Source organism: Schistocerca serialis, chromosome 1 (genome assembly GCF_023864345.2).
Source record: "Schistocerca serialis cubense isolate TAMUIC-IGC-003099 chromosome 1, iqSchSeri2.2, whole genome shotgun sequence".
NCBI lineage: Eukaryota > Metazoa > Arthropoda > Insecta > Orthoptera > Acrididae > Schistocerca > Schistocerca serialis.
The window spans coordinates 731,253,522-731,278,111 of NC_064638.1; the positions used below are offsets into that span (position 1 = coordinate 731,253,522).

The 24,590-nt window shown below is 39.5% G+C and overlaps 1 protein-coding gene across 1 annotated transcript in view; it reads right to left on the reverse strand.

The window, feature by feature from the left end:
- Positions 1–24,590, reverse strand: part of LOC126481626 (protein sel-1 homolog 1-like) — a 94,526-nt gene that overhangs the window by 68,903 nt on the left and 1,033 nt on the right. Inside the window, exon 2 of the mRNA XM_050105519.1 lies at positions 3,607–3,830. Coding sequence (XP_049961476.1) covers positions 3,607–3,830 — 224 coding nt within the window. The remainder of the gene's footprint in view (positions 1–3,606; positions 3,831–24,590) is intronic.

Genomic DNA, 24,590 nt, shown 5'->3' on the forward strand with positions numbered 1-24,590 from the left:
CAAATGTCTGCTTGTGTCTGTGTATGTGCGGATGGATATATGTGCGCGCGCGCGCATACCTGTACTTTTCTCCCCCTAAGGTAAGTCTTTCCGCTCCCGGGATTGGAATGACTCCTTACCCTCTCCCTTAAAACACACATCCTTTCGCCTTTCCCTCTCCTTCCCTCTTTCCTGATGAAGCAACCGTTGGTTGCAAAAGCTTGAATTTTGTGTGTATATTCTGGGGTAACACAGCATTTACTCATCAAAAGCATTTACCCACAGTTATATTGTATATATTGTAGGCCCAACGTCAATGAGTCAGGCTTTCTAACTACAGCTTCACAACCTATGTTCTCCAGTGGAATGAGGTACAATAGCGTTCCTCCTGGAATGGTATTCCAATGCCCAACCAATGTAAGCAACATCCTGGCCCACACATATACCATATCCATTCCCAACCCCTTGCCACATGGTTCACATTCCTGCCTTCCAATTCACCCACCCAGACAACATCTTATTCTAGTACAGGCTTATCCTATCCCATCAGGTGCAGGGCCATCTGAGAAAGCAGCCACGTCACACGAGTTCTGCTCCAATTTCTGCACAACATTTTATGTGAGCACTACCACCACTCAGTTGTCCATTCAATTGACTGGCAATGGCCAAACTGTGGCCATAAGCAGAATTTACCACCCCAGTGGTGCATCTCACCGCTGAGCACAACATGCTCGATTATACCAGCTTTTCTGAACTACGTGGATGGGAGTTGTCCTTTTAACACTACCTTTGTTCCTGTCTTCAATTTCTGCTAGCACCCTGCCCTACGCCCATCTCTACCCAGTTCTAGGACCCTGACTTCACTCAGCATGCAACACATCCTCTTCCTCACAGTCTCACCTTCCTCAGTTCTGTTACCTCTCTCAGTCCATTCCCCCATGCCATTGTCACTGTGTGCTGCATGAACTCAATCGTGGCATTGCCCATGTTCCTGCCTGTCCTTCCAGCATTCCTATCCCCTACAGATGCTCTCCCCTTTCAAGCTATCAGCTACATTTCCTTGACCCACCCTTGCGATTCTCATTTTGCTCCCCCTTCCAAAAGGATTCACCTGAAAGTAAGTTCCCAGTCTTGTTTCTGAGTCTGTCAACGACTCAATGCTTCTACTATTCAGTGAGTAGTTACCTTTACTCTTAAATTAATTACATTCTGCCAGAACTTTCCAGTACTGAGATTAAACATAAGTAATCTGTCACAGTTTGAAAATACAACTCCACAAGAATGATCAATAAAGTTAGTGGCTCAGAGAGGTGTGCAAATCTTTGATTATTTTACTCAATAATATAAACTTGTGGCAGACAGTTAACCATACTTTAAGTATAACCTACAATTTTTTTCTGGACAACTGCTATATTTAATTCCAAATTAGTAGCGTCCACAGTAGTCAACGTAAAAGTGCCAATGCTTAATATGTTCATTTTTTATCAAACTGAAACCACTCTGCTATTCAGTAAAATGAAACAGCAGGCATATAGCCATACTCAAACAAATCAAGTATGACTATAAACCGTCTGGAAACTCTATCCAATTTTGATAGAAATCTGGTAAATGACCTACAGAATATACACACATCAAAAAAAGTTTTGCATCACCCTGGTTCCCAGAACACCTGAAGACAGACATCGATTGTGGTTATTGTATCACAGATACAGTCCCTTTGACTGTTCAGAGATGTCACTAAACCCTCCTAAAGATGTAAACAACCACGCATGAGCAGTGCCTACTACAGGGAGGGTGTCCGACAGCCAATCAGTTCATCATTCCACCCGAAGGAGGTACACGGCTTGTGTTGTCTTTACTTCAACCATGCTGAGACGGTCAATACTGCAGTTTGATTGTGTCCACATTATTACTTTGTGCCAGGAAGGGCTCTCAACAAGGGATGTGTCCAGGTGTCTCTGAGTGAAGCAAAGCGATGTTGTTCGGACATGGAGGAGATACAGAGAGACAGGAACTGTCGATGTCATGCCTTGCTCAGGCCGCCCAAAGGCTACTACTACAGTGGATGACTGCTACCTACAGGTTATGGCTTGGAGGAACCCTGACAGAAACGCCACCATGTTGAATAATGCTTTTAGTGCAGCCACGGTATGTCTTGTTAAAACTCTAACTATGCGCAATGGGCTGCATGATGCGCAGCTTCATTCCTGATGCCCATGGCACGGTCCATCTTTGCAATGACTACACCATGCAGCACAGTACAAATGGGCCCAACAACACGATGAATGGACTGCTCAGGATTGGCATCACATTGTCTTCACAGGTGAGTGTCACTTATGCCTTCAACCAGACAATCATCGGCAACGTGTTTGGAGGCAACCTGGTCAGACTGAATGCCTTAGACACACTGTCTAGCGATTGCACCAAGGTGGAGGTTCCCTGCTGCTTTGGGGTGGCATTATGTGGGGCCGATGTACACCGCTGGTGGTCATGGAAGGCACCGTAATGGCTGTACACTACATGAATGCCATCCTCCAACCGACAGTGCAACCATATCAGCAGCATATTGGCAAGGCATTAATCTTCATGGGTGATAATTCGCGCCCCCATCATGCACATCTTAGAATGACTTCCTTCAGGATAACAACATTGCTCGACTAGAGTGGCCAGCATGTGCTCCAGACATGAAACCTATCAAACATGCCTGGGATAAACTGAAAAGGGCTGTTTGTGGTTGACGTGACCCACCAACTACTCCGAGGGATCTACGCCGAATCACCATTGAGGAGTGGGACAATCTGGACTAACTTGTGGATAGTATGCCATGGCAAATACAGGCATGCATCAGTGTGAAAGGACATACTACTGGGTATTAGAGGTACCAGTGTGTACACCAATCTGGACCACCACCTTTGAAGGTCTCGCTGTGTGGTGGTACAACATGCAATGTGTGGTTTTCATGAGCAATAAAAAGGGCGGAAATGATGTTTTTGTTGATCTCTATTCCAATTTTCTGTACAGGTTCCGGAATTCTTGGAACCGAGGTGATGCAAAACTTTTTTTGATGTGTGTAGAATCAACTGATTCATGAAATTTTGGTCATTCAGAACAAAATTTCATCGATCACACCTATCCAAACAAGCTTAATGCGGTCTACTTCGACAATACTCCTTGTTGTAATATTTTTCTTGGCCTTGTATGGTACAGGTGAGTTCGAAAGTTTTATTGATTTACACCTACTTGTGCCAACAACAAAGTTTTTAAAACACTTTTATAACTAATCAGTCAAAATGACAGTCAAAATTGTGTTATTTATTTTGTCGCCAACCGGTTTCAACCCGCGATGGGGTCATCTCCAGGGCAATTTATACCATTTGGTCACTCGCTGGAGATGTCACCCTGCCAGTGCATGGTTGGTAATTATGCCATCTCCAGCGAGTGACCAAATGGTATAAATTGCCCTGAAGATGACCCCATCGCGGGTTGAAACCAGTTGGCGACAAAATAAATAACGCAATTGTGATTGTCATTTTGATTGATTGATTATAAGTAAACCAATCACTGTTATCTCCATGCAACTATGTTGTCTAAAAACTTTTATAACTTTGCCAGAAAGCCTGTACGTACCATATGAGCATCTGGCACACCTCTATCAGCCAGCTGCTGGAAACTGTCTTTGGCTGCTTCAAGGTTCTGCGGCAGTGTCGAGCCAAGCAACTGTGCCCAAGCGACCTGCATCTCAGCAGCTGTATGACCAAGGTTAGCAGCTTGCTGAAGTAATCTATATGCCTCCTGCTTGTTTCCTCTGGTCGCATTTAGTACGGCCATTCCTTTCTGATACAATTCCTCAGCTAAAAATTTAAGGAGGACGAAATTTCAACAACAATTCAGTGTTATCAACATCAATAAGCAGAAAAGTTGGCATAGTCAATCACTTAGTTAAGAAGGAAGCTCCTCAATTCTAAACATGACATGGAAAGATTTAATTTAAACTAATGTATATTTAGAGTAGGTGTGGCAGAATTTCAATACAGTAGTTCATCAAAAATATATAGCTTGCATTATATTTAAAGCTGGCACAGTTTGCCCTTTCTGTACAAACATCATCAGGAAACTTCGACCTGCTATACATTATGTACAGAGCAAAAGCATAAAAAAGACAGAAATTTGGCCCTGCCTCTGAAGGGGTAGAATATGGACAGTTCCACGAGTAATGGAATAACTGACAATGGTTATTTATTTATTTATTTCAGTTTAAAGATAAAAAAGAACTATCATTATAAAGGTCAAATGGTTTACTGTATTTTCTACATAAGCAAAGAAATATAACTTCTTAGTGTAACAGTTTACGTTTCATTCATATGACACTTGGGTAAAAAAACTTGGTGGTAACGATGTGACAATTCAGATGTCCTTATTGTTCTCATTTATAATACAAGATTAATTCAGCTCACCCATTTCTACAAAAATTCAATTATGGAGAGGAATAACTGAGGAACAAGATGGTATAATAGACAAATACATTACATAAATACTTAACTCATGACATTAAAAAATCTCTGGTAATGGAAAGACACTTTCACTGGAAAATTACCAGTTCCATTCTGCATTGCTGTTGTGTGGGAAAAATGACACTCCTCTGATTTACAGTAGCTACAACCAGACAGGCTTTTTCTGCCCAAAATTTATCTTTCTTTGAAGGAAACAAACATTTCTATTTGTGTCTTTCTTTCTAAGAAATGAAATTCCATAATCATCATCAACATGCCTTACATGCTCCACAAAAAAATTTTTTACTTTTTTCTGTGCTGGCAACCAGAGCAAAATTCTCATAAAGCAAAGAAGTATGATTAATCAGGTCCTGTGAATTTGCTTTGGTTGAAGCTTGCTTTTTGAAAATGTGTACAAATCTCTGGGGATTAGTGAGTAACACTGGTATTCAATCATAAAAGAAGAAATAGGAGTAACAACATGGATGGTTTTTGTCTGTTCTACTGAAAATATTACCATTCTTGTAATTTTTGCCAAGTCCTTACCACCAGACAGTACATGTTCCTTAGCTTTGCAGGTATTCCAGACGGCACGCCTTACAGTTTCACCCATCCCATCCACAACACCTTCGCCATGTGATGAGACAGGGGATCGCCATGAACTATATTCCAGAGCATTCTCTGAAAAAATGTCTAGTTGGCAAAGAGGACACACTGCTCAAATTAACTGGCTGCACCATCACCATAGTAAACTTCTGTCAACACAACGTATAAAAAAATCCTTTATCACTTAGGTCTAATTCACAGTGACCTTCAAAGATAGCAAACATTCTGCCGTAGTAACCAGGAACACAGTAGATGCTATATCGCCAGTAGGCTACATCGAGTTACTTTCTAAGAAGATACTTCGTAAAGTAATATCTGAAGCAAAACGACTAGCAAATAAAGCATACATAAATGAGTCTAATAACAAATGTAAAGCAATGACGGATATTGTCAGAAAAACTTTACGAACTGACATCAAACAAAAAACACCGGAATATCTTCAGCACAATGGCCAACAAATAACAGACATCAAACATATCTGTGATACATTTAACAAACACTTTTCAGGAATACTAACAGCCTATCATTTGGTCACTCTTCACCAACAAAATCCTATCCTCAAAAATGTATAAGATCTGACAAATCAATTTTTCTAATACCTGCAACTTTGAAAGAGGTTCTGCTAACTATTAGGAAAGTTCCCTCTCATCTAGCCTTGATGGTCTACCTGCCTATGTAATAAAACATGTTGCCAATGAAATAATACAACCACTCTGCAACATAATCAACTGCTCAATGAATACTGGCATTTTCCCTCAAACTCTCAAATACTCCAAGACAGTTCCGTTACACAAGAAAGGGGACAAACATGAAGTCAACAACTACCAACCCACATCCCTTCTCCCAACTGTGTCCAAAATAATTGAAAAAATTGTATATACCCGTATAATGTCCTTTCTTGTAAACAACTCCCTACTAACAGCACAGCAGTTTGGTTTTCGTGAAAATAAATCAATCAATGAGGCTCTCTTTTCGTTTACGGATGAGATAATAGAAGCATTTAATGAAAAACATTATGCTTCTGGATTTTTTATTGATCTGACAAAAGCATTTAATCTAGTCAACCACACACTACTACTCCGCAAACTGGATGCATATGGTACAAGAGGAGTCTGTAATGACTGGTTCCAGTCATATCTATCAAACAGAGGGCAGCTGGTAGAAATAGCAACAAATGACGGAAGAACAGCCCATTCAGATATAATACCAGTCACATCAGGAGTCCCACAGGCCCCCTCCTCATCCTTATCTTCATTCATGACCTCCCAGAACACCTATCCTCAACAGTACCTGTGTTATTCGCCGATGATACAAACCTCCTCTCTTGCAACATTTATCCACACCAGGTGAGAGCTGACCTGACTGACAGCAGTGAAAGGCTCTATGAGAACAAACTCCTACTTAATATGGAAAAAACGACTCATATGGTCTTCTGCCCATCAAACAACCATACAACACATATGGAACCACGAATTATGGACAAGAAAGTTATTGAACAAGTCAGTAAGACTAAATTCTGAGGTCTCTGAATAGATAACACACTGCAGTGGAATATCCACAGAGAGAAACTACTGTGTAAATTGAGTAGCCTGTGCTATGCCTTCAGAATTCTTAGCCAAAGCTGTGATGTGACCACCATTAAAACTGTATACTTTGCACTAGTGAACTCAGTCCTCTCATATGGCATTCCATTCTGGGGGGCAATAAATAGGAAAATATTCGTTATGCAAAAGCGAATTGTCAAGGTCATGTTAAGATTGCCACTGCACACACCTACCAAACCAATCTTTAAAGAACTCGGAATATTACCTGTACCATGTGTATACATCCTAGAGACTGTTTCATTTGTCAGTAAGAATCTTCATCTCTTCAAAACAAATAATGACATTCATGATCATGACACCCACGGTGTAAGAAACATTCATCTAGATAATCAGAGACTCAGTAAATGCCATGATGGTGTGAGGCACATAGGCAGCATACTTTATAATAAATTATCTTGCTCAGTCAAGAACAATAAAAACTCTTTCAGGAAGAAAGTTAACAGTATATTGCTCCAGCATTGTTTTTATTCTGTTGCTGAATTTATGGAGACCAATTTATGTCACGTGTAGCTTTAATTTAGTCTAATATGTCAATCTTGAATGACTGTAAGGTAGAAATGTATTTTATTTATTCTGTCATACAGTCAATGTAAGAAAAAGTACTATACTTCACCGATTCATTGCTGTAACTTGTATCCCATGTCATGAACATGATTTCGTGGATAAATAAAATAAAATAATTGGCCATTTGCGGTGTTTTCCAAAGAAAGTATTAAATTAGCTTACATTACGGAAGAATAATGACTGTTCTTCGAAATAACCATGTTCTACATGTAGTATGCATCCATTTACTCATGTTTCATTGTAAAGTTTAGTAAATAGGAATATTAGCTCACTTTTCAGCAATTACTATTCAAACAGATTATACAGGGTGATTCACAAAGAAATGCAAATATTTTAATATGTTATTCTACAAGTAAAACTTAAGAAAAAAGTTCATATAAACATAGGTCCACAAATGTTTATTTAAGAAGTTACAGCTTTTTTTTAAAAAAAAAAAGATTTAGCTTGAAATTTAGAAACTTTACTAATATGAAGCCATAGCAAAATTGTACGGTGTTAAAGTAAAGCCTGATTTCCATTTATTTTGTTGTTATTGGTCTGGTGAATCTAATAAAAGATGTCCCAGATGTGTATCTGCAGTAGTTTTCCAGAAAATCCAGAGAAGCAAAGATTATTATACAAGAAAATTTGTTTACTTTCCATTAAAAATGTAGAAACGTTTATGGGTCATTCCATGTCAGTTCAACCAGGGGCTCCAGCTCAGTCTCAGATTTGACTGAAATTCAGTACACTATTTCTACGAAGTGTGGAACACTCGTGTACAAAGTATTAGTTTCCCCTGCCAATTAGTCCCAGAATTATGACTTGTGAAAGAAGGTGGCGTGACCCAGAAATTGCAACCCGCACCTGACAATCTATCAGCAGACCCAACTTCAGGTCTTAATAACTTCGGAACTATTCCACACAGTCCAGCGAAATTTTTACAACCCAGTAACATCCATTTAGAGAACACACTCCATGAATTAAAACACCAACAACATATTTCTGAGGGAAAATAAAAAATTCCTAAATGTGATTAAAAAAATGTAATACATTAAAAGGTACATATTGTAGGTGCCCTCTACGCCAAATATAATTCACTCGAAATGGGTATAATTTTTTTTTTTTTGTGGTAAGCTTAATGTGGCCTGAACTCATCATGCCCATATCAGTCACAAAAACTGAGTTACATGCACATGAAAATACAAAAATTTGAAAAATTACCTGAAAAACATGGATTTTCGAAGTGTGGTAGTACAAAAGGGACAAGTGGTATCCAAGCCAAATTTCACACACCATAATGGTATGTATCTCAAAATTTCATCATGTTATTGCAAGACATTTTTGTACAATGGAAGTTGACAGACGTATTTGGTGATGTGGCCATTGTTCCACAACACAATTTTGTAAAAACATATCGTAAGCTGTTCTGCCTCTTCTTATCCTCTCCCACAACTGTTTAATCACTAAGCAACAACATACAGACAGATTAACACAACCTATCATTAATGTTTACTGCACCTTAACAGCTAAAAACCAGTCGATTGCGCTTAGAACAGAAGTTCTCCCACACTTTAGCTATTGTACTGTGTACATTGAGTGGCAAATTGTACTGTCTTCCTGACACTGTGGTAGGAACTGGAACTGTCATAAGAATATGTTCGAAAGGAATCCAACATCTGTCTGCCAAACGTGGTCAATGAAATGATCTTGCTGGTCCAGGTGGTGCCATGAAGTTCACAAATACATCACCTTCTGCTTCACAGCACTCTGCAACACATCCTAAGTACCACTTGTCACCATAAACAGCAATAACATAGCAACCTGGTTGTATGTTGCTGCTTTTGCTTCTGAATCCTGAGTCAGACACACTGTGAAGAGACATGTTGTGCATGAACCTATAGTTATAACCAGACAGTCTGCTCATCTGCACGTCGTCAGAGTCTGTTGGAGAGAAGTGATGATGGCTCCTTGTGCCTGCAACAGTTTTAACATGTTCTAGTCTGCTTTTTAGCAACTCTTCGACTGATTTCACCTCATCTATCGAAACACAGAATGATTGTATGCCAGAGATATTTTTCTGTATCCAGGTAAATAATTGAAGAGGTGTTAGAATGTGACCTTCTGTAGGGCGCTGCAGACTAGCTTGTGATGCCATGCACTTAATGATAGCACCAATACCATCACATACATTTTTATCATGACTTGCGAAAAAATTCCATTCTGCGTGAATCTGAAAATCATGGTAATGCATGCATAAATTTTTGAGATTTTTACAGTTTTTGTACTGACTAGCTACCCCATCACTGAAGTATTCCACAAAATGTATGTGAGGCAGCTTGTTTTTCACATATGCCATGACAGTGCGAATGTGGACATGAACTGCAATGGCATCATGAATTAAACAGTCACTAAAAATGCACAGGTTCATGACAGACACATCACTTGATTCATCTCTACAGTAAATCGCAAATGGCTGTAGAGTTGCTTGACTGTTGTCCCAATGATATCCTTGGATGGCATCGTGAACTACAAATGCATAATTTTCAGAAAAGTCTAGTATTACTATAATTTCATTTGGTTTCAAATTATCCTTACAAAACTGGAGATAAGCCGATTGTGCTGTTGCTGTGAAGCTGTGAGTAGTCAGTTTGTCCGTTTTTTGACAACACATTTCAACAAAATCTCCCACTGTACTTTGCTTTGTTTCAAGACTTGTGCGATCCATGTGTGCCCATTGTTTATAAGAAACAAGTTCACCGTAATCCATAAGGAGTTCATCATACAGTTTGTTATTCATGTGTTCTGCAAGATTTGCCTTACCAAGGCAACACCTGTGTATCGTGCACTGGTAGGAACTGATGTCACACACTAGCAGCATCATTGCACCTTTGTAATCCAGGCCAGAATCCTTTATAGCAGCAAACATCACCTTAGTATTTTGATGGGTCTCACATACACAAACATTTTGTGTGCCCCTTGCATTTACAGGCACAACCCATTTTGGACGAAGATTGAAAAGAGATGATAAACCTACTTTGGTATTGGGATACTTTTCCTTTAATTCTACATATAGTTCTGACATGTTGTGTAGCAACAGTCTCTTTTGGATCTGTACATGTAAATTTCTCATTTTCACAGTTACATAGTCTTTTTTTCCAGGCATTATTTGGCTGTAGTCATTATTTTCATAAAACTCCGACACTAGCACCTTTATTTCTGAACTCAATTGCTTACCCTGAGCCTGCTGAAGTTGTGGAAGCACTCCTTGAGTTGCTTTTATTTTCCTAGCTTGCTTTACCATATATGTAGAAACATTAAATTCCTTTTCAGTGTAGTCAATAAACCAGCTGGAAGGTGCAATGGTAAGAATAGCTACTTTTTTCTGGCGTGTGGATATGGCACATTTTTCTTTCAAATCATGCACAATTTTGTCCAAATCAGAGTATTTCTGGCATGATCTTTGTTCCGTTGGAGCAGATAGTTCTTCCTCTTCCACCATTAGCGTGTCAGCTATTTTGTGTTTTAATTCCGTTTGAGCTTCTTGTAGTTTTCTTCTACCATAGCTGGGCCTGTCTCTTTTTCCCAACTTTGTGTGTCTTCATGGAAGACAAACCAAGAACAGTCACTGAAGTATTTAATTGCTCATCCGCTGTGGATGTAGGTGGCTGATACTCTTCGTCACTGTCATGTAAATTATCAGAATAGTCTTCATTTTTAGCAGTGTAACACACCTGGAACATAACTTTTGTCTTTGTTTCATGTTAAGTCCCATGCACTGATTCACTTTCAATACTGATTTTATATCAATTTCTCTGAGGCTCCACTTCACTGCCTTCTTATGAATCTGAAATGGATCAAAACAACTTCTTTTTAGGAAAGAATACTTATCCAGAAACACTTTCATATGATGTAACAAACACTAAAGTTTCCTGGAACTGTACTTCTTGTGCCCATAAGATGTATCCCTGATCTCCATAGCAACAAATCTTGGTCCGATTCATCCAGATCATACAGTACAAAGCGAATGCCACATTTTGTTCCATATATTGTTTTATGACATTCAGATGCTTGTGCTCTACCAATACTGCAACTTGTTTGAACAAAAGCACCGCTAGTACACTCTTCTGCCTCCATACTGACTTTCCACAACAGTACTGACCATTCTGAACTAGAATCTTAAAAACATGAGTAACCTGTAATTGTTGCTTGTTTCCTTTGTTGTTCCTGCCTAACAATGACTCATTCTGTCCCTGAAAACTACCATTGTTAAAATTTCTGTTGCCTAATGGTTCCCATCAACTGCTACAGCTTTATCTGAAACAAGCTGTCTGCATCATCACTATTACTTGCTAAATCGTGTTAAAAGAAACTTAACCAAATATATCTCTGTCAACTTTTATTGTACACAAATGCCTTGCAATAACAAGTTGAAATTTTGCCACATATTATATTATGGTCTACTTATGCAGTGTTTGAAATTTGGCTTGGATATCACTTGTCCCTTTTGTGCTACCACATTTTGAAAATCCATGTTTTTCAGGTAATTTTTCAAATTTTTGTATTCTTATGTGCATGTAACTCTGTTTGTGTGACTGATATGGGCAAGATGAGTTCCGTGTATGTTTAGGCCACATTAAGCTTACCACAAAAAAATTTATACCCTTTTTGAGGGAATTATATTTGGCACAGAGGGCACCTACAATATGTACCTTTTAACGTATTACATTTTTTAATCACATTTTGGAATTTTTTATTTTCCCTCAGAAATGTGTTGTTGGTGTTTTGATTCACAGAGTGTGTTCTCCAAGTAGATGTTACTGGGTTGTAAAAATTTCACTGGACTGTGTGGAATAGTTCCAAAGTTATTAAGACCTGAAGTTGGGTCTGATGACATATTGCTAAATGCAGGTTGCAATTTCCGGGTCACGCCACCTTCTTTCACAAGCCGTAATTCTGGAACTAATTGGCAGGGGAACTTATAATTTTGTACATGAGTGTTCCACACTTGGTAGCATTGGTGTGCTAAATTTGAGCCAAATCTGAGACTATCAGCTGGAACATTTTCTCAGATTGGTTGAACTGACATGGAATGACCCTTATGCCACTGTTGGCAACCGTTAGTGAGTTGTTTCAGTCATTTCCTAACCTTGAAATGAGTTAGTTTTCTGTATTGTTCAGTGACAGAACATCATAACAACAGCATATTTAAGTGAAACCATATAGTAACTGTTGCAGTTTGTAGATTATTTATGAAATAAAAGCAGATTATCTGATACATTCATACAGTTTCAGCTAACACTATTACCATCATTTTTTCCAAAATTAAATTCTCTACAACTTCTGCTAAAAACTTTGTGCAATTGTCTGGAATTTAAAAAACAAAAAAATGGTTCAAATGGCTCTGAGCACTATGCAACTTAACTTCTGAGGTCATCAGTCGCCTAGAACTTAGAACTAATTAAACCCAACTAACCTAAGGACATCACACACATCCATGCCCGAGGCAGCATTCGAACCTGTGACCGTAGCGGTCGCTCGGCCCCAGACTGTAGCGCCTAGAACCGAACAGCCACGCCGGCCGGCTTTTAAAAAACAAATTAGCCCAAGTAGTTAATAAATTAAAAATTTTAATGAAGTTACTTCTTTGCTTCTCTGGATGTTCTGGAAAACTACAGCAGATACACATCTGAGACATGTTTTATAAGATTCACCAGATCAATAACAACAAAATAAATGGAAATCATGCTTTTCTTTAACCTTGTACAGTTTGCGATGGCTTCATGTTAGCAACACTGCCAAATTTCAGGCAAAATCTGTTATTAACCGTAACTAAACATTTGTGGTCCTATGTTTATACGAACTTCCTTTAGTTTTACCTGCAGAATAACACATTAAAATATTTGCATATCTTTGTGAATCACCCTGTGTATAAGTTTCTTCCCTCTACAAATTATGTCCTTGGTATAAGGCACTGCCCATCTTTCCTTTCACATTATCATCAATTCTTACGAACAGAGTAGACACATGCGAGGATTGAATGAAAAGTAATGCCTCCACTTTCGTTAATTGAGTTTGGATGGAAATGTTTTAATAAATCAAATGCAGAAATAATCCTTAGAATGTGATCTTTAATTACCAATATTCACTTTTCCACACAATCACCAGCCAATTGGATACATTTCTGCCAACGATGAACAAGTTTTCTGAATCCGTCACTGAAGAAGTCGACACACTGTTTCCGCAATCACAGTCGCGCAGTTCTCTCAAGGCCGTCATCAGAAGCATAATGATGTCCCTGCAGATCATCTTTAATTATCCTTCATTCTCGTAATGCGAGAGGAGTTCCTGGCAAATTTCAAGTCTGTGCACTTCCATTTCAGGAGTCAGCATCCGAGGTACCCATCATGCAGAGATCTCCTGATAGCCAAGCAAAGCAATAATGTGACCCACATGTTCTTGAGAAATGCAGATTGTGCTTGCAATTTCTCTGAGTGATACGACAACTGTCCTGAATCAATCTGTCAATATTTTGCTTGTGAAACTCTGTGATTGCTATCACAGGAAGTCCAACTCTTTGTTTGTCACGCAGGTCAGATGTTTCCACCTCAACAACTTTAAACTTACTCGCCCAATGATGCACAGTACTCACATCAACACAATCACTGCTTTCATTCTGTGATGAATCTCCTTTGGGGCGACACCTTCTGCTGTAAAGAATTCTTTGCTTAAATCGCATTGACCAACCGTCTGTGCAGGGTTCCATACGTCACACTGTAACAACGCAACCGTTCAATGGTAAGGCTTCCCATCAACTGGCGCTGTAGACAAGAGGCTATGGAACAAGCCAGTACCAGCAGCATACCAATTCTGCCAACTGTTTTCAGTCAACCCTCGTACAACCACCTGAAATTGCAGTATAGCTAACATACAGCTGTAGTAGCTGTCCAACATTCCTTTATAAAATTAATGTCATTTCATTACTCCAGTAACCTAATTCTCTTACCATTAAAAATATCGATAAATGAATACTGCACTTTTTTCCTGTCATGGGCTTTTAATAAGCCCTAGATCTGTACTTGCATGTCTATCTTCAGCCTTCCATAAAATTGCTCTGGTACCGACAATGAAATTTCAGGTTTTTCATTAACATCTACATCTACACTCTGCAAACCACTCTGTAGTGCATGGCAGAGGATAAGTCCCTTTGTACCAGTCATTATTGTTTCTTTCCCTTTCATTCCTGTATGGAGAGTGGGAAGAATGATTGACTGAATGCCTCTAAACATGTTCTAATTATTCTAATCTTGTCCTCATACACTCTATGTGAGCAATAAGTAGGGATCGTAGTATACTCCTAGAGTCATCATTTAAAGCCAGTTCTTGAAATTTTGTTAGCAGACTTTCTTGGAATAGTTCATGTCTATCTTCAAGAGTCTGTCAGTTCACTTTCTCCAACATCTCTGACACACTCCCTAGAGTCGGACAAACCCGTGACCAGTCGTGCTGCCCTTCTCTCTATAAATTCAATATCCCCACTGTCAGTCCTATCTGGCAAGGGTCCTGCACACTTGAGCAATATTCTAGAATGGGTTGAATGAGTGATTTGTAAACAATCTCCTGTGTAGATTGACTGCACTTCCCAAGGATTCTACCAGTAAACTGAAGTCTTCCAACTGCTTTACCCATGACTATATTTATATTATCATTCCATTTCATATCCCTACAAAGTGTTACACCTTGCCAAAGTTGGTCAATTCCAACTGTGACTCATTGATATTACAGTGATATAATACTACTTTTTCCATTTTGTGAAATGCACTATTTTACATTTCTGAACATTTAAAGCAAGTTGCCAATCTCTGCGCCACAGAATGACAGGGAATAGCAATAAAAATGAATCAACCTAGGGACCTTACTAATTAAATAAATTCAATAAAAGCTATTGAATTTGACTGGCTTAAGGTATTTTTATAGTTTTACAGAGATATTTTGTTAATGTATGGCTTTACAATGTTTTGTTGTATTGCTTTAGGAAATTAGTTTGCAAAGCTAACTGTAAGCTGAAATTTTAGACAAATTATAAAGCTATTTGCTAAGCTCCAGCACTTCACATAAAAATGGAGCTTCAATTTTGTTTAAAAAAAGTATAATAATAATATTTCAGTTAATAGAACTGGTGATCAGATTTGAAGATAGGAAGATTTGATATTTTTATGGTATATGTCTATGTTCCCACTTAACAGCCCATACAGCAAACACTGGACTGAAAAAGGTGTGCTAAGGTCTTGAACCTATGCCTTTTCACTTGGATGTGGAATAAATAACTGTAATTGGGTGGTATGTTGCCATATCTTTCACTGAGAAAGTGTACTAGAATTCTAAAACTGACTCATTCCACAACACAGTAAGAGATCACAATTAGGATCCATGATACATGCAAATAACAGACTAGCAGTGCCAAGGAATCTGAAGCAACAATGATATCATGACAGACAAATATATTTGATAATTGATACCCATGTAAGTCTGCTACACTACAGAATACTGATATTGTGTAGTAATTTGTCGAAGGAAAAATAAATGGGGGGGGGGGGGAGGGGGGTGGGCAGCAGACTTCATTCTGCATTGCTTTGGCAATGTGGCCAGAGCATAGGTAATGTGAAAGGACATGATACGGAATACCTAATCGTGGTTCAAATTTGGAAGGAATGGGGTGGATGGTTTGGTACTTGGCTGGGAATGACAGTGACAATCACTGCAGAATCACTATAAATACACCATCCACAAGTGGCAAGCTTTGCAGCAGATGTCTACATTAAAATTTCACAGAGACTAAAGGGTACATTTCATACTGTGAATAATGGCTCACCACAGTACTTATGCAATGGAGATATACCTCTCATTTTCATGAAGTATTCTGTCAGCATTTAGTGGTACTTTTGACCCAGTCAGTGCATCCTGAGTAAAAGAATACCATGGAAGTGGCAAGAGACAGAGAGAGATGACAACCATTAGATGAAAATGAAATACAAGCACTTGACCTACTTAACAATCAATGCAGCATGAAATTGCAAAATCTTTATATGACTTTTGCCATGAAAAGTACCCATTTACCTAAAAATGTGCGTTATTACACACATGGTACAACTGTGATACATCATATTTAAATCCCATCCCACATAGTATGGTTTTCTTTAAGACAGCCCAGGACACTACTATCCTTAACTATATATGTATTCCGTAACTCTTCCAAAACTGGTAGTCCAACAATAGTGATATATCAGTCATTGAGATTCTAAACTTAAAACAAAAACAGGAACGAGTATCATGATGACTCAATAATAATTAGCCTCCCTCACATTCGTTACGGTACCAGGTGGAATGGGCACGACCATGTCCAAGTTAATAAAAGACACAATTTAATTCTTTCAAGTTGTTTGATGTTTGACTGCAGCCACCGGATTCCAATTCACACTTCAGAGTCACCAACCAAACAGTTGGCGCACTTACATAAATTTGGGAGCAATAGAACAAAGGTTCCATTACCCTACAGGAGCAGCAATTGTGGTGAATATTGTTACTTCACGTCATTCTGCAGCACAGCAACATTATCACCTGATTTCACACATATTTTGAATTTTAAAAATTCAATGTCTGCTTCTAGTTATAGTATGTACATCGACCACATGTGCCCCTCAACAGACACAATTAGGCCTAGCTTCTTGCACAGTCAGTGTATAACAAGTAGGCTGCTTGTGAGATTGCTTGCACAACACTAGTTATCAAGGGTGAGCATAAACTTTTAACTGGATCCGGCTTTCAATTACTAGACTCACCATCAGATGTAAACTCTACAGAAAACATCAGCTTGCAAGGCCACATTGGGTCAACTGAATCTACCGATACCAGATATCCTCTTCACATCATAAAGTAATGATGACAGTGTGGAGTGCGCACAAACAGCAGGAGAACAGAACAATGGAATTTTTTTGCGTCTTTTTTGTGTGTGTGGGGGGGGGGGGGGGGTGGAAGGGGGGGAGTGTAAGTTAACGTGACAGACTGATGTTCAGTGTAGACCAAGGAGCAGGTTACATTAGATGGTGACACGGTGATAATTTTGTTGCAAACTGATGATGCCAACGCGTTTGAATACAAAATCTTAGTTGTGGTGACATACTGATCTGAAGCACAGACCTAGGCCTATGCTGGGTTGAAAGGTGACAATTTGGTTGGGAGTAGAAGAGACAGTGTCAAAACTCCCGTTAATCCTATATAATTTTTCCCTAATCATAATGTAGTCATAAATGGATACTTTGATTATTGAACAATTGATTACTTAGAAAAATTAGTCCAGAAGACCACTCATGATGTACACATAACATATCTAATGGCAATAAATAGATCTAACTTCTTTACAGATGCTCATACCAAGAGGGATCGATGAGCATGACCAAATTGAAGCAAAAATGATTAATGAAGTACAAAAGGGCTACTAAATCAAATAAGTAGAAAGTTAAATTTTTAGTAAACTAGATAAAGAGGCAGTACTGTCATATTTTAAGATAGAAGTCAAAACCTTTACCTCTGGGCATAAGGATGTGGAGGAACTTTGGTCCAAATTTAGCATACTGATGTTCACAGTACCAAAGGAACTGAAACAAGAGTAGTTAAGCAAAAGTAGAAGTGCTGAACTCCATTTTCAGATGTTTCTTTACAAAGAAAAGCCCATAAGTATGTCTCCGGTTCAATTCTTGCTCCACTGCAAATATGAATGGTACATACATTAGTGTCACTGTGTCAATGGTTTTGAGAAACAGCAGAAATCGCTACAATTGAACCAATTTCCAGGGGCCAATGGATTCCTTGCCATACTCTATACAGTGTTTGCAGCTGTGCCAATCCCTTCCTTAAGCATAATATACCACAGACCTCTTTAACAAAGAATGACAGGTCACACACATCTACAACATGCAGAAATAGCACAAATAGCAGAAATGAACCACAAAACCATACTCCAATTAAGATACTTTTGTGACTGCAGTGGTGGCAGAGAGTGGGGGAGCGGGTGGGCAGTATCGCTGGCTTGCAGCCAGCCACGCTTGACAAGGTGCAGCATGTAACCTAATACAGCGAGCATGTGGCATAAAAGGTGAGACCAAATCTAAAAATTAAAAAAAAAGTGTGGCCCATACATAGGGGCGTGGTCATGGGTCCCAGACCAAGAAGACATGAAGAGAGGTCAACAACCACTCCGCCCCTGCTCCAGGAGTAGAGAAAAACTTTATACCTGGAGGGGAAAAAAAAAAAAATCACTTTCACAGAGTAATTGAGGACGAGCTCAACCATCTGCGATGCGTCTTCTAATATTAAAATTAAGGAATCTGGAAGACTATACTTAGCACAAAGAGCCAAAAGAAGGGGACATTCCACCAATATGTGGGATACAGTCAGTCTGGCCCCACAACCACATTGTGGGTGTGATTCATTACGCAGGAGAAAACAACGGGTGAGTCTGGTAAGACCAATATATAGACCACGTAAAACAGTGGACTCCTTCCTAGAAGAGCGGAAAGATGAGTGCCAAACTGCAGTAGACTCCTTGATTGTGATTACTTGGGACCTAGAGGAAGACAACTGAGCAGGTGGCACGACCAGGAGCAGAGGGACGGTCATGGATAGTAGAGATCAAAGGGTGACGAGAGTAGCATCAGTCGAGAGCCTGCAAGCTGCTCATTGAATCGGTAAAAATTAAAACACTGTGGGGGGAGGCCTGAGAAACAAAATGGAGGGCTTTGTCAATGGCTAGAAGCTCTGCTGTGAACACCCTACATGATCCTGGCTATAAATGGTGTGTTCAGCCAGTAAGAGATGCGAAAGTGTATCCCACCTTATCTATTGTTTTAGAACCATCAGTGTAAAAGATGATGGCACTCTGGAACTCTGCAACGATGGCAGGTACAAGATGCCAGAAAACCATAGAGGCAACAGAAATCTTAGAACCCTGGAAAAGGTTGGTCCTAATCCATGGTCTAGGCAGCATCCAAAGGGGGGTGAGGGGGGGGAGGGGGGGTAGGAGGGGGGGGGGGTAAGGATTTACATGAGCACATTCCGGCGAGTGGAGAAGGAGATACCGACAGAGTAAAGCGAGACGCATTCCAACTGGCAATCCCACCCATGGGCAGTTGTCAGGAGGGAAACATCCCTCATTTGCAAAGAGGACAGAGTACACAGGATGGTCAGGGAATTGGCGAATGGCGACTGCGTAAGAAACCTAGCGTTGGCTCCATCATATTTGTAGAGGGGTAAACCCACTTGTGTGAGGAGACTGTTACTGGGACTAGTACGAAAGGCACCAACAGCCCAATTCAACCCATAATGGTGAGCAGGGTCAAGTATTTGCAGAGTGGGAAGAGTTGCTAAGCCAAAAACGTGACTACCATAATCTAGTTCAGACAAGACTAGTGCACGATAAATATGGAGAAGAGTGGTACGATCAGCACCCCAAGATGTGTGGGCCATGAGGCGGAGAGCGGTAAGCTTCCACATGCATGTAAACTTTAGGTGGTGAATACGGGGCAGCCATGCGAGTATAACTGAATGATGGCTAACGCCCAATCACTGATCTCCCTGACACTTCAATCACATAGTAACTTTAACTTGCATATACCATCCAATATCACTGATATCCAATCATTGTACAATCCTGTAACACATTCCGACCTGAAACATAAGGTAATGCAAAAAGAATGACCTTCTCTGCGCCAACCAGCACATATCCAAAACCACTGTTCATGCTATACGCAACTCACTTTTCTCACAGGACATCTTGAAAGCCATGGAGCAAGACAGTCAATGTGATACAGTTTCTTGACTTCTGGAGAACATTTGACTCAGTACCGTACCAATGTTTATGAATGAAAGTATGATAATATGGGGCATCGGACAAAATTTGTGATTAGATTGAGGTTTTCTTGGTAGGGAGGAAGCGGTATGTCATCTTGAGTGGAGCCATTCACATAAGTAGAAGTAATTTCTTGTGTCCCCCAGGGAAGTTCTTCCTGTTCATGTTGTACATCAATGACTTTGCAGTCAATATTAACAGTAAACGCAAGACACTTTGAAGATGACAAGTACCTGTAACTACGCAGGCCCACTGCTTGGGGCGGGGAGGGGGGGGGGGGGGTGGACTTCACAAATATACAGGTAGATCTTAACAATATTTCAAAACATTTCAAAGGAGTGCTAAGATCGGTAATTTGCTTCAAATGTTGAAAAAAACACAAAATTGGCCAATCCACAAAACACAAAAACATGTTAGCCTATAATTACAACAACAACAAATCACAACTGCAATAGGTAAACTTGTACAAATAATTGGGTACAATAATTTGTAGGGATTTGAAATACGCTTAGTTCTAAGTAAAGTTGATGGCAAACTTTGGTTCATTGGTGGGCTATTGGAAAAACACAATCAGTCTACAAAGGAGACTTCTTACAAAACAATTATGTGGTCCATATTCGAATATCAGTCAAGTGTATGGCATCTGTACCAAGTACCTACTGAATGTACAGAAAGACGGCCAGTAAGAATTGTGACATATGTTCTACCCATGGGGAAATGCCATGGAAGTGCTGGAAACAGCTGACAGATGATTCGAGATAAACACCAACTCCCCAGCAAATGATTCCTTACCAAGTTACAAGAACCAGTATTAATCAAGGCATCTACAAATATTTTATGCCCCCTACGTATTGTACACACAGGGGCTGTAAAGAGATGATCGGACTAATCAATGTGTGCACAGAGGCTTTTTAGCAGTCTTTATTGCAATGCTCCACAAGCAAATGAAACAGCAAGACAACCTTATATTTTCTACAAAAGGAAGTACCCTCAGCAATGCGCTTCACAGTGATTTGTGGAGTATGGCTGTAGATGTACGTTGTTAGAAGCAGCTCAAACTGTGTGGTATAGTGCATGTATAGACATGCAAACAATCAAAAAAGCAAGATGTGCCATGTCCTCTGCGAGCTTCATATTGCAGCAGCGTTTGTTTTTAGGCTTATTGGATTTTCCCAATTGAGAAACTAACTACTTAAGAGTGTTTTCTGTCTGAATAATTACTTCCTATACACCAAACATCCTAAAGATATGAGGAGAAAATATAAAAATGCAGTAAATCAAGCAGGCAAAAAGGAATACAAACGCCTCAAAAATGAGATCGACGGGAAGAGCAAAATGGCTAAGCAGGGATGGCTAGAGGACAAATGTAAGGATGTAGAGGCTTATCTCACTAGGGGTAACACAGATACTGCCTACAGGAAAATTAAAGAGACCTTTGGAGAAAAGAGAACCACTTATATGAATATCAAGAGCTCAGATGGAAACCCAGTTCTAAGCAAAGAAGGGAAAGCAGAAAGGTGGAAGGAGTATATAGAGGGTCTATACAAGGGTGATGTACTTGAGAACAATATTATGGAAATGGAACAGGATGTAGATGAAGATGAAATGGGAGATATGATACTGTGTGAAGAGTTTGACAGAGTACTGAAAGACCTGAGTTGAAACAAGGCCCCGGGAGTAGACAACATTCCATTAGAACTACTGACGGCCTTGGGAGTGCCAGTCCTGACAAAACTCTACCATTTGGTGAGCAAGATAAATGAGACAGGGGAAATACCCCCAGACTTCAAGAAGAATATAACAATTCCAATCCCAAAGAAAGCAGGTGTTGACAGATGCGAAAATTACCGAACTATCAGTTTAATAAGTCACGGCTGCAAAATACTAACGTGAATTCTTTACAGACGAATGGAAAAAATAGTAGAAGCCGACCTTGGGGAAGATCAGTTTGGATTCCGTAGAAATGTTGGAACACTTGAGGCAATACTGACCCTACAGCTTACCTTAGAAGCTAGATTAAGGAAAGGCAAACCTACGTTTCTAGCATTTGTAGACTTGGAGAAAGCTTTTGACAATGTTGACTGGAATACTCTCTTTCAAATTCTGAAGGTGGCAGGGGTAAAATACAGGGAGTGAAAGGCTATTTACAATTTGTATAGAAACCAGATGGCAGTCATATGAGTCGAGGGGCATGAAAGGGAAGCAGTGGTTGGGAAGGGAGTGAGACAGGGTTGTAGCCTCTCCCCGATGTTATTCGATCTGTATATTGAGCAAGCAGTGAAGGAAACAAAAGAAAAATTCCGAGTAGGTATTAAAATCCATGGAGAAGAAATAAAAATGTTGAGGTTCGCCGATGACATTGTAATTCTGTCAGAGACAGCAAAAGACTTGGATGAGCAGTTGAACGGAATGGATAGTGTCTTGAAGGGAGGATATAAGATGAACATCAACAAAAGCAAAATGAGGATAATGGAATGTAGTCGAATTAAGTCGGGTGATGCTGCCGGAATTAGATTAGGAAATAAGACACTTAAAGTAGTGAAGGGGTTTTGCTATTTGGGGAGCAAAACAATCGATGATGGTTGAAGTAGAGAGGATATAAAATGTAGACTGGCAATGGGAAGGAAAGTGTTTCTGAAGAAGAGAAATTTGTTAACATTGAGTATAGATTTAAGTGTCAGGAAGTCGTTTCTGAAAGTATTTGTATGGTATGTAGCCATGTATGGAAGTGAAACATGGACGATAAATAGTTTAGACAAGAAGAGAATAGAAGCTTTCGAAATGTGGTGCTACAGAAGAATGCTGAAGATTAGATGGGTAGATCACATAACTAATGAGGAGGTGTTGAATAGGATTGGGGAGAAGAGAAGTTTGTGGCACAACTTGACTAGAAGAAGGGATCGGTTGGTAGGACATGTTCTGAGGCATCAAGGGATCACCAATTTAGTATTGGAGGGCAGCATGGAGGGTAAAAATCGTAGAGGGAGACCAAGAGATGAGTACACCAAGCAGATTCAGAAGGATGTAGGTTGCAGTAGGTACTGGGAGATGAAGAAGCTTGCGCAGGATAGAGTAGCATGGAGAGCTGCATCAAACCAGTCTCAGGACTGAAGACTGCAACAACAACAACAACATGAGGAAACAGCATTGTTGTCTTCCTTCCACAATGCTAAACAATGACACTTATAACCATGAACACAAAGGTATGTTTCAAAACGGCATAGTTCCCCTGTGAGTTTTAACCAACCCATAACATAATTTTCACCAGGAGTCCAGCATGGTACAAAGGACAGCTTGCATGAAATTTGGAAAGGAGGAAAGAGATGCTAACAGAACTGAGTCTGCAAAAATTAGTTATAAACAGTGCTTGGATAGCTCAATTGACAAGGGCACTGCCCCCAAAATTCAGGTTCCACCTTTAAATTCTAATCCAGTAGGCTACCCAATTTTATCTGCCAGGGCACTAAAAGGTAAAAAAATTGACATTTGTAAAACATATCAGTTTTTCACACAATAGGCCACAACAAAAATTTGCATTAGCGACCAATCAAAATAAAGTATTTTAAAAGGCACTCTGTGAGGAACCTGCGACCACATCAAGATGTGTGTGATGGAATGAGGCTTCAAACTGAGAATTTTTACTTCATGGGCAATGTTCCTATTGTCTGAAGTACCCAGTGTGTTTTCATTTTTGAGAAGTATGAGACAGGCATTGACAGACTGGAGCTTTGTGTTGGGCAATACAGCATTTTCTGAGTCTGTTTCATAACATGGTTACCTGTGAAACGTGAGTACCAGAGTTCAAGTCTAGTCTGAAGTGTGAAACTGACTTCAAAAATCTTGGCTATTTTGGCACACATCCATAGCATGGGCATGACAAATTAAGATGGAAGGTGACAGCTTGGGTGAAAGTTGTTGAAGTAAACAAATGTGAAATTGGCAATGGTTGTTTTTAAGGATTTTTGTAGTACAACCACAAGCCCAAAATCATAGTTGGATGACATTGCTCCACATCTAATAATTGTACTCATGATTATGCCTCAGTTGTGATCCCTACTTTATAACTAGTTCCACCACTTAGAATTTTACATAAGACTTTTTGTTGCCAGTATCTGCAGCCTATTTAACACTCTTATTTATGCATAGTTACTGTCATATGATAAATCTGGAAATGTAATATTCCCGGATTGAGAAATCTCTTAAGTATTTTGTTGCATTTTATGTAGGCCTGCAAATACCACACTTTCACAAAATAAATAAATGAAATAATTATCGTTACAATACACACTCCCCTGCGGAAAGAAACACCCTCCTCTGTCAGACTTTCAGACACACATTTCACATGTTACTTGGTAAGCATGTCCTCATACATTGTCCTCATTCAAATCACATCACATTATAAGAAACCATACGTAACGCAAACGATGATTGTAACATGGACATATGATAAAGATACCAGAATAC